Below are 11,737 nucleotides of genomic sequence, written 5' to 3' on the forward strand. Positions count from 1 at the left end.
TCTTCTGGCAGTCCATGGTATATTCAATATTCTTCGCCGACACCATAATTCAAAGGCATCAATTCTTCTTTGGTCTTCCCTATTCATGGTCCAGCTTTCACCTGCATATGAGGCGATTGAAAACACTGTGGCTTGGGTCAGGCACACCTTTAGTCCTTCAAGTGACATCTTTGCTTTTTAATGCTTTAAAGAGAGATTTTGCAGCAGACTGCCTGATGCAATGCATCATTTGATGTCTTGACTGCTGCTTTCATGGGTTTTGATTGTGGATCCAAGTAAATGAAATTCTTGACAACTTCAATCTTTTCTCCACTTATCATGATGTTGCTTATTGATCCAGTTGTTTACTTAATGTTGAGGTGTAATCCATACTGAAGGCTGTAGTCTTTGCTCTTCATCAGTAAGTGCTTCAAGTTCTCCTCACTTTCAGCAAGCAAGGGTGTGTCATCTGCATATCACAGGTTGTTAATCAGTCTTCCTCCAGTCCTGATGCCCTGTTCTTCATATAGTCCAGCTTCTCAGATTATTTGCTCAGCATACAGATTGAATAAATACGGTGAAAGGACACAACCCTGATGCACACCTTTCCTGACTTTAAACCATGCAGTATCCCCTTATTCTGTTCGAACCAGTGCCTCTTGATCTATGTGCAGGTTCCTCATGAGCACAGTTAAATGTTCTGGAATTCCCCTTCTTTGCAATGTTATCCATAATTTGTTATGATCCCCACAGTCAAATGCCTTTGCATAGTCAATAAAACACAGGTAAACATCTTTCTGGCATTCTCTGCTTTTAGCCATGATCCATCTGACATCAGCAATGATACCCTTTGTTCCATGTCCTCTTCTGAATCCTGCTTGAATTTCTGTACTGCTGCAACCGCTTTTGAATGATTTTCAGCAAAATCTTACTCGTGTGTGATATTAATGATATTGTTTGATAATTTCCACATTCTATTGGATCATCTTTCTTTGGAATGGGCACAAATATGGATATCTTATAGTTGGTTGGCCAGGTAGTTGTCTTCCAAATTTCTTGACATAGATGAGTGAGCACTTCCAGTGCTGCATCTGTTTGTTGAAATATCTCAAGTGGTATTCCGTCAATTCCTGGAGCCTTGTTTTTCACCAATGCCTTCAGTGCAGCTTGGACCTCTTCCTTCAGTACCATTGGTTCTTGATCATATGCTACCTCCTGAAATGGTTGAATGTTGACCAATTCTTTTTGGTACAGTGACTGTGTATTCCAAATCCAGGGTGTCGGCAGCGCCATGTCCTCCCTGAAGTCTCTAGGGGATGATCCTTTCTTGTCTCTCTCAGGTTCTGGTAGCCCCAGGCATTTTTTTGGCTTGTAGCTGCAGTATAACTGTCATCACATGGCTGTCTTCCCTCTGTCTATCCCTCTGTGCCTCTTCTGTTTTATAAGGATGTCACTGAGATTGGGTTAGGACTCCCCACCCACTCTGGTATGACCTCGTGTTAACTGATAACATCTTCAAAGACCCTGTTTCCAAACAAGGTCATGTTCACAGATACAAGGGTTAGGACTTCAGCGTATCTTTTGAGGTGACACAGTTCAGTCCATAATACTTTCCTTCTCTCATTTCCCCACTCCCTGATTTGTGCTTTTGGGAATCCCCTCCCAAGCAAACTACTTGCATTCAAATCATCTCAGGGCCTGCTTCTGGGTGAACCCAGCCTAAAATAATAACATCAAAACAGAGTTGCTCTGATGGAAGCAGGGCCTCCTCTTCATCCTTCTCAGTAGCTCCAGGGCATCTTCATGGAACCCCAGGGTTCCATAGAATACAGTTTGAGAACTACTTTCTTAAACCATTTTTTTTCAATTGCTGTCGAGTCAGTTCCAACTCACGGAGACCCCAAGCATGTCAGAGTAGAACTGTGCTCCACAGGGTTTTCAATGGCTGATTTTTCAGAAGTAGATCACCAGACCTTTCTTTTGTGGTACCTCTGGGTGGACTCGAACCTCCAACCTCTTGGTTAACAGCCAAGCACATTAATCATTTTCACCAACAAGGGACTCATCTTAAACTATACTGGGATTAAAAAAAAAAAAAAAAAAGCCCCTGAAAATTCAAGTAAAACTCATCATTATCTGCCCAACAAGATTTTTCAGAGATAAAAACATCTCAAGTTTTTATATTTCAAACTTGTTTTAAAATAAAATATGGAATGCTTCATGAATTTGCATGTCATCCTTGCTCGGGGGCCATGCTAATCTTCTCTATAGCATCCTAATTTTTAGTATATATGCTGTCAAAAGGAGCACTGCATGTTTCAAACTTTGTTAACTTTTTTAGAATACAGCAAAATACCAACAAGAAGTGAATATGCCTAATAAAACTCTATTTGATTAAAATGAGCTGCTTTTTCTTCCAGAGAGCCTAATGTCTAAGTAGACACACACTAGGCACACATTGGTGGTTTAGTCAGCTGAGATCTGTGTTAAACAGCAACCTTTCAGCTGCGTGTTGTATGGAACGGTGTCTCTGAGGAAAAATAGACTGGTGTACACTCCAGTGTCTCAGCTTTCACCCACGTTCATAGTTCTTAAAAGGGCTTACACAAGCTCACTGTTTTATTTCTAATACTTAACAAAATAACCTATTTAAATGTCAATTGCTCATCCCAGCATTTACTTCCCCACCACCCTTATTAGTAAATCTTCTCTAAATGGGCTAATTGGCAACCTTAAAACTGTTGTGAAGTCTACTTTTTCAAAAAATGATTTGTAGTTAGGTCAAGGATGAGAATTCTCTGCGGGTCTGCCTTAAAGTGTGATTCACTCAGAACAGATTCTATTTCACAAGCTTCCTGAGGTTGTGTTCCTTTCCTGAAGGAAGCCTCTAATTGCAGATAACTATAGGGCATAGTCTGTAACACTAGGTTATAAGCTCCGACATTAGTCAGGATTCTTTTGGCTGCAAATGATGGAAATCCAGTGCAAACTGGCTAAATAAAAAGGGAATTTCTTGTTGAACATTATTGAGAGGTCAAGACTGTAGGCATGGCTGGAGCCAGGGGTTAGACAGTGTCTCCCATTTTTGGTGTTTCTCTCTCTTCACTCTTTGCTGGCCCCATATTCAGGCAGGCTCTTACCTCATGGTGGGAGACTGGCTGCCAACAGCTCCAGGCTTATATCCTGAGAAAAACTCAGTGCCAAGAGGACAACTCTTTCCTGGTCGCCCTAGCAAAAGCCTGGAGACTAAGTCTCAATGGACCAACTTGGGTCATGTGCCCACCCCCTGACCAATCACTGTGGCCATGGGGATATGATGATGTGATTGGTCCAGCTTAACTCACCTGCCTACCTGTGGAGAAAGAGCAGCCCCCAAGGAACATCAGGATATTCTTACCAAAAGAAGTTTGTCATAGGTACCAGGCAAACAAAGACCACAGATGTTCTCTAATAGGTGTAAGTTCCTCCTGGTGAGGGAGTAGATCTAATAGTTCCTGTTTTATTCCTAAGACTCATTGCAAGAGTGGTCCTCTGCTTTTGGAGTTCTAATGTCTGTTCTTGATGCTGTGACTAACTTGTTGTGTGATCATCAGTAGGTATGTACACCTGCCAGGCTTCTGACTAGTCATAGGAAAAATAATGATATAACCTTTTCAACCCATGAACAGGTAGAATCTCAGAACCGAGACATAAAATAGGTGGTGTCTGAGGAGTTCTCTGAAGATAGACGCTCTGAAAATGCAAGTTGTTTATTTACAGAGCGAGTCTTATTGTTGGACGAGAGGCAAGTAGCAGTGATTTTATCCCAACTTTGTCACTCTGCAGGATCATGTGAAAGTTACCTGTGCCCATTGGGCCTCATTCCCCACTGGTGAAAGGACAGAAAGCATTACCTGTTGCTTTTTGTGGAAGAAGAGAAGAACAGCCACAACCCTCACCATATTGCTGTTTCTTTCGTACTCCTTAAAAAGTCCCTTTAATGACAAGTGAGGAGTCCCTGATGGTGCAAATGGTTACCACACTCAGCTGCTAACCAAAAGGTTGGAGATTTGAGTCCACTCAGAGGCACCTCGGAAGAAAGGCCTGGCAGTCTTCTTCCCAAAAAATCAGCGACTGAGAACCCTATGGAGCACAGTTTTTCTCTGACACACGTGGGGTCGCCATGAGTTGGAACTGACTCAACAGTAATTGGTTTTAATGACAAGTGAAAACAAGACAATGGTGACAAATGTATGAATTTTCTAGGGGGAGCTGAGTGGAACCTCTGAATGTACCACTCCCTGGAACTGAAATGCTCTGTGCCTGGATCGGCACATGGCTGTCTCCGCTTATGTCTCGACTTAAACGTCACCTCCCCAGAGAGATCTTCCTGACCACACTATCTAAAGTTGTTCCTCATTCTAGTCACCCACTGTCACATCTTAGGTTATTTTTTAATTGTGATAAAATATACACAACATAAAATTTGCCATTTTAACTATTTTCAAGTGTACAATCGAGTAGCACCATGCTGGACAACCATCCCATTATTTGTTTTCAAAACTTTTTCATCATCCCAAAGAGAAACTCTCTGCCCATTAAGTAATAACTCGCTGTCCCCCCTCCCTCCACTGATAGTAACCAATAATCTACTTTCTGTCTCTATGCATTTGTCTGTTCTAGATATTTCATATAAATGAGATCATACAATATTTGTCCTTTTCTGTCTGACTTATTTCACTTAGCATAATGTTTTCAAGGTTCATCTATGTCTTAGCATGTATCAGAACTTCATTTCTCTTTATGGCTGAATAATATTGCATTGTAGTATATACCGTATTTTGTTTGTCTACTCATCTGTTGATGGACACTTGGGTTGTTTCCACCTTTTGGCCATTATGAATAATGCTGCAATGAACACTGATGTACAAGTATCTGTCTGAGTCTCTGCTTTCATGTCTTTTGGGTTGATACCTAGGAGTGGAATTTCTAGACCCTATGGTAATTTTATGTTTAACTTTTTGAGGAACCACCAAACTGTTTTCCACAGCAGCTACACCATTTTACATTTTCTCCAGCAATGGACAAAGGTTCCAGTTTCTCCAAATCCTTACCAAGACTTGTTATTTTCCATTTTTTCATTTTTAATAATACCCATCCTGGAGAGTATGAAGTGGAATCTCATTGTGATTTTGATTTGCATTGCCCTAATGACTAATGAGGTTGAGCATCTTTTCATGTTCTTATCGGTTGTTCGTATATCTTCTTTGGAGAGATGTCTATTCAAGTCCTTGCCCATTTTTGGATTGCCTTGTTTGTCCTTAGTTTTTCTTGATAGCACTTATCCCTCTGAAATTATGGTGTTAATTGTCTTCCTTCATTAGAATGTAAGCTCAAGGAGGACAGGGGCCATTGCTGCCTTGTTCAGTTGTGGATCCTCATCTTCCACAGTGCCTGGCATATAGTAGGCACTCAGTAAATATTAGAGGAAGGAAAAAAGGAAGGAAGGTAGGGAGAGAGAAAGGAAAGGAAGGGAAGGAGGGAGGGAGGAAGGAAGGAAGCAAGGGAAGGAGGGAGGGACGAGCCCCATATGGTTTATGCATCCTTAGCTCAGAAGGGAAGCCTCTATGATGAGGTAGAGAAGAAAGTCTATCAACAGTGGCAATATTAAACAGCCCATTAGCTGCACAGTTTATTAACACATCGTAGAAACCTACATATGAAGTCAGAAGAATTAAAAGGAACTGCAGGTTGCTGAATCAACCAAGTCAAGTTTGTGTTTAAAGTGTTAGCTGTTCTGGAGGGTCAAGGGAAAGCCCCTGGCCTTTTCATCAGCAGAATTTTAGATTACGTGGCAGTGCTGCGATTGATTATAGTTACCTGGTTTCCGTATGAAAAAGCATTTATAATTCAGCCAAATGGTTACAGCACCTGGGGGCGGGCGCAGCAAAACCTTTATTCTACTCTTTCTACAACCCCTTATGGCCGGGGAACAAACACCATCAATTCTGAAATTTGTGAGGAAAATCCAAACCCCTCATTGGTTGCCTGTAGTTTGGATCACTGGAGAATTCCATCTGTCAGGGCATTTGCTGCATCATAACAGTTGAATTTTCTTCAGGCAACAGATGAAGAACTCTGTCTACCGAAGCCGGCAGTCTCTGAACAGCCCGAGTCCAGGGGAAACCGAGATGGACCTTCTGGTGACACGGGAGCGACCCCGGCGTGGAATCCGTAACAGCGGATATGACGTAAGTCTCTCGGGTGGATGGGGTGCATACAAGCTTTGTTTACCCCTTAAAGCAATGGGAATATACCATCCCATAATTTTTTAGTTTCTTACATATCCATGGAATTTGTAAATGCACTATTTTCTGTTTTATTATTTTTTATTACCTAGTTTGCAGAGTAAGGAGCCCTGGTGGTGCGGTGGTTAAGTGCTCGGCTGCCTGCTAAAAAGGTTGGTAGCTTGAACCCACCAGCTGCTCCAGGGGAGAAAGATGTGGCAGTCTGCTCCCCTAAAGATTACAGCCTTGAAAACCCTATGGGGCAGCTCTACTCTGCCCTATAGGGTCACTGTAAGAATAGACTCCATGGCAATGGGTTTGGGAATTTGCAAAGTGAAACTGCTTGGAATGTGTTAAAGTAACAAATGACTGCTAAAAAGGGGTCTTTATTTCTAAATTCTGCCCTTTTATGAATAGTACATTGTTGACTTTAAACTCAACAAAGACTCTAAATGTCCTTAATTTTCTTTCCCTCTGTCCTCAGAAACCCAGTAGAAAGCATGGCCATGGGTTAGAATTCATTTGATCATAGGCTTCTTTTAGTCCATGGCACTATTGAGAGGTTGGATTTGTTCCTGATTTCATAACTCTTCAGTATGCCATAGAAAGAATGAGATGTCCAGCAGAACAATTTGGTAATTTCATATGATGAAGCACATGTGTATGTTCAGGAAAGGTCTCCAGACCGCACAGATTCTTCTAGTTCCACCAAACATACCCAGATATGTAAGTTAGAATGTGGTGCCTCCCATAGAGTTGTATATGTGATGTGTAGTTACATCGATGAGCTTGTGTAAATGTTAATATGCCCCAAAATGTTCAATAATGCTTCACCCTGCCCCAAAATTCCAAATAATCTTGAATATACTCTTCAGTTTTGTGAAAAATGTTTCTTTCCTATTCCACTAAAACATTCCTCTAATTACAAATGAAAAGTTTTCTGTAACAAGAGTTATATAATTCAAATATGTCTGGGTAAAATTTGTTATAATCTGAAAAGTTGTAATTTGAAAATGAACCTTGATTCCTTAGATACATCATGCTAATTTGAAGCCAAGGAAATTTTTTTTCTCCTGAGAATTGGTCATTGTTTACCACAAAAGCTCAAAGTGGGATTTTTTAATAGTTCAATTGAAAACAGAGATATCCTACCTAATTTGAATTTTTAATGACCTTACATTCAAACTTGATGTTTGCCTTGGTGGCAATACCCTTATCTTTTTTTCTTTTTCCTTTTCATATAAAAACAGTTTAATTTTATAGGATTCCAGATGCTCGGGCAAATCGTTTTTTTCCCCACCGTCCCTGGGTTGAATTATTCCATGTTAATTTTTCGCATAAAAAATATTTCTTATACCAAACTCAATTATTAATTTGATAATCAGCCTGTGATTAAAAATTGGGCATTTGAGGTTACCAACTTATCTCTCCCTACCAACAGTGAACATTCTTCCCATATGGGATGCTTGGCTAGTTTGGGCAACTTTTTCCTCTGCTCAGGCACGTGAGATATGATGTTGTTGTTGTTAGGTGCCAACTCATAGATTCTTAATTTATTTCAAGATTTGGTATTAATAGATTTCTTGTGAGATTCTAGGCATAGACACTTAGAGTTGTGAAGAAAAAGGTGAGAGGTTTTCCTACTGATCGTGAAAAGAGAACACTGCAGATTTTTTTAAACCACAGTGACATGACTTGCAGTTCTCACTCAATGCCTTTGGAATGTCATGTTTGTAAATTCTTGTCTGAGTTTCCTAGGTCTGCCGTAACAAAATACTACAAAATGAGTGGCTTTAAAGAGTAGAAATTTATTCTCTCACAGTCCCGGAAGCTAGAAGTCCAAATCAGGGTATTGGCCATGTTGATTCCTTCTGACAGCTCTGAGAGAGAAGCTGTTTCATGCCTCTGTCCTAGCTTCTAGTTTCTGTGAGAAATCCTTGGTGTTCCTTTGGTTCTTGTAGTTGTATGTTCACATGGCATCTTCCCCTGTGTGTGATTGTCTCTGTGTCTCTTCTCCCCTTTTATAAGCCACCACTCAGAAGGGATTAGAACTAGGACCCACCCTACTTCAGTATGACTTAACTGATAATATCTTCAAAGAAAGACCCTATTTCCCCAAACAAAGTCACAGCCACAGTATAGGCATTAGGACTTCAGCATATCTTTTTGGGAGACACAACTCAATCTAAACAATTACATAGAACAATAGAAAGAGAGAGATGACCTTTAAAGAAAGGTTGCTAACCTCTCATATATAAACATTCCAATTACAGATTAATTTGGGGGAGATCTACTTCATTCTAAAAAAAAGTACATTTTAAAAAAACATACATTTCTTCCAGAAGCACATATAATCTCAAAAACATCAACAAATATAAGCTTCCTTAAGAGATAATGATCATCCAGGGAACAATTTTAAGAATTTAGACTGTTGACTGTAAAAATGAAATTGCTTACCTGAAACTTATTTGCTTTTTATACTAATCCTATGTAAATTAGCTAATAGTTACTGACTGCTCACTATAAACCAGACCCTATTCTAGTCTTTTTATGTGTATTATTTAATTGAATTTGCACAGTCACCAGTCAGGTAGGTACTGTCATTATTCCCATTGTATAGATGAGGAAATTGAGGCACAGCGCAGTTACATAATTTGTCTGCCCAGCTCCAGAGCCCATCCCCATAGCTACGATTCAATACGACTTCCCGTGTGCATCTGCTACACTTTACGTCTGTCCTCACATAACATAATGTGTATCCTATCTATCTACCCCTCTGGAAGAGATTAGATGTCACCTCGCACAAGGAGTCTTACTTGGGTAACACACATGCAAAAAATGAACCAGCAGATGAAGTATAAAAAGAGAAGAGTCATATTTTTAAGCTATGCATTCATTTTCTGATCTCCTCAAAAATACCAAGGCACTCCTGGCAAAAGAACCCAGCAGCCCAGCAGAGAACAGGTAATTCAGTTGGAAACATCTTATTCTTCCTACTGGGTCTGGGATCTTGATGCCAGGCCTGAATATCCAGTCATTTCTGCCAGGTTAGTGAACAAGCCAGGAAGAACTGCACCTTGATATGGTAGAAACAAAAAAGTTAGAAAATGGATTAAATTTTGAATTTTTCAAAAGTTGGCACAAAGGAAAAGCCTATGTGTAAAAATAATTAAGTAAATAAATTAATCGACAAACAAACAAGTAACACACGCATATACACAATGCCGGAAAATCTTGGCCCCAGGGCTGGATGGCAGCCTGAGTTTTTTCAAAAATTTTCCATAGAGCCTAACGGGCCTGCAGAGAGAAACTCTTAGCTCCAAGGGGTTTGAGAATCACTGTGTTCTGCAGCAACAATCCTCAACCTCTTGGTCACCCTAACAGCTAAGGGATGCAGCACGCTCCCAGGTAACTGTGGCTCCCTTAGGTAGTGACTTTCAAGGAGGAGGCGTTCCCTTTTTAGAAGGACACAAGATTTGAAAAAGATGCCCAGAACTGACCACTCCTAAAAGGCTAGATGATATCATTAACTAACTTTGCCATTGAAATTAATTCCTCCCTATGCATAAAACCAACCAGCTATCACTGAGTCGCCTCTGACTCATGGCAACCCCATGAGTGTCAAAGGGGATAGAAAAGATGTCAGCCTAATCTTTAAAAGCAAAAAATGCCCGTATTTTGGAGCATTTTTAAACTCTTATTTTTCAAATGAAAAGCGTGTGGAAAATAATAAAGCAGCAAGGAAGAGGAAAGAAAATGCCCCCAATGTGAATTCTCAAGCAGTATAAACACCCAAGTGAATTTTCCTGTATCAGCCAAATTATTTACCCTCGTATGTGGATGAAGAATCACTCTTTGCTTCCAAAGACATGTAATAATCAAATTATTCTCCAGAAATAAAAATGCACCTCCTCAGCCTTGATTTCGTTTTTGGAGCTAAAAATTCTAGGGCAGGACTGGAATCAACTATGTGCCTGGACTATGAGCGAGACTCTGAAAATGAGTTGTTTGAATTATACCTTTGAAAAGGAATGTTGACCTGTACTCAGAAGTAGAGACCTTTACAAGCTACTTCCCTCAGGTTTCTCTCCAGCATGTTGTCTAAGGTTCCTCACCCTGGAGGTGCTTGGAGAGCATTCCTGACACACCGAAGGATTCAGACCCTCCAGTATGGGCTTGGGAATGTTGAGAAGGATCATTGATCTGTTGATGCATCTCAGAAGAGGCAATGTTGAAGGCTCTGCTGTAGTAATCACAGTCATCAGCTGTCATTCTAGAGGCTTTCTTTTGGGAAAAGTTTTGAAATGTTGTCAGAAGAGGGATGATTTCCTGAAAAATGCATATGATCTACAAAAAGGGGACTCTATCAGGCAAGGTTGCAGAAAATAGAAAAACTTAGTTTTTTTAAACAGACAAAAAATAATATATGAGAAATTAGATGCCTACAAACTCATCAAAGGGGCTAAAGGAATGTTCTAAGAAAGACTCTTAGAACAAATCCAGAGCTGGCCCTGAGAAGGGGAAGCTGCCTCTGCCCGAAGCAGGAAGACAGGGAAGCAGGGTTCCCTGGAACTGCTGAGTTTAAGAACTCATGGCTATACCATAATTCAGGAATGAGAGAGCCCCACAGAGTCAGAGACTGGACCCTGGTACTCAGCTTCTGAAATACCCGGTGTCTCAACTACCAGGCTTACAGCAGCAACAGCCAATACAGCAGAAAGATTACCCCTGCCTCACTTATGCTGTCCAAATCGCACAGCAGACAGAACCTAATTCCTATCCATGGGCATTGGTGGTTCAGTGGTAGAATTCTCACCTTCCATGCGGGAAAGCCGGGTTCCATTCCCAGCCATTGCACCTCATGTGCAGCCACCACTCATCTGTCAGTAGAAGACTGCATGTTGCTATGATGCTGAACAGGTTCCAGTGGAGATTCCAGATGAAGATGGACTAGGAAGAAAGATCTGGCAATCTACTTCTGAAAATCAACCATTGAAAACCCTGTGGGTCGCAGTGGTTCAATCTGCAACCAGTCATGCGGATGGCGTGGGACCTGGCAGCTTTTCATTCCTTTGTGCATGGAGTCTCCCTGAGCTGGGGCCGTCTCAGCAGCAGTTAACAATAACAACAGATGGAAAAACAATTCTTTTCTTTTTTTTTTTTATTGTGCTTTAGGTGAAAGTTTACAGCTCAAGTTAGTTTCTCGTATAAAAATTTATACGCACGTTGTTATGTGACCCTAGTTGCTATCCCTATAATGTGACTGCACAGTCCTCCTTTCCACCTCACATTTCCCGTGTCCATTCAACCAGCTCCTATCCTTTTCTGGCTTCTCATCTAGCCTCTGGACAGGAGCTGCCCATTTAGTCTTGTGTATCTACTTCAACTAAGAAGTACACTCTTCACTAGTATCATTTTATGTCTTATAGTCCAGTCTATTCTTTGTCTGAAGGGTTGGCTTTGGGAATGGTTTTAGTTCTGGGTTAACAGAG

General features: G+C 40.8%; 1 protein-coding gene and 1 non-coding gene across 2 annotated transcripts in view; one reads left to right on the top strand and one right to left on the bottom strand.

Moving 5' to 3' along the window:
- The window catches only part of KIAA1549L (KIAA1549 like), a 125,811-nt gene that overhangs the window by 75,313 nt on the left and 38,761 nt on the right, over positions 1-11,737 (top strand). The window contains exon 15 of the mRNA XM_004369773.1: positions 6,080-6,209. Coding sequence (XP_004369830.1) covers positions 6,080-6,209 — 130 coding nt within the window. The remainder of the gene's footprint in view (positions 1-6,079; positions 6,210-11,737) is intronic.
- On the bottom strand, positions 2,182-2,289 carry LOC111821989 (U6 spliceosomal RNA). Its single transcript, XR_002825287.1, has one exon. It is a non-coding gene; the product is annotated as a U6 spliceosomal RNA (small nuclear RNA).

The sequence above is a fragment of the Trichechus manatus genome, unplaced genomic scaffold (assembly GCF_000243295.1).
Source record: "Trichechus manatus latirostris isolate Lorelei unplaced genomic scaffold, TriManLat1.0 scaffold00006, whole genome shotgun sequence".
In the NCBI taxonomy this organism is placed as follows: Eukaryota; Metazoa; Chordata; class Mammalia; order Sirenia; family Trichechidae; genus Trichechus; species Trichechus manatus.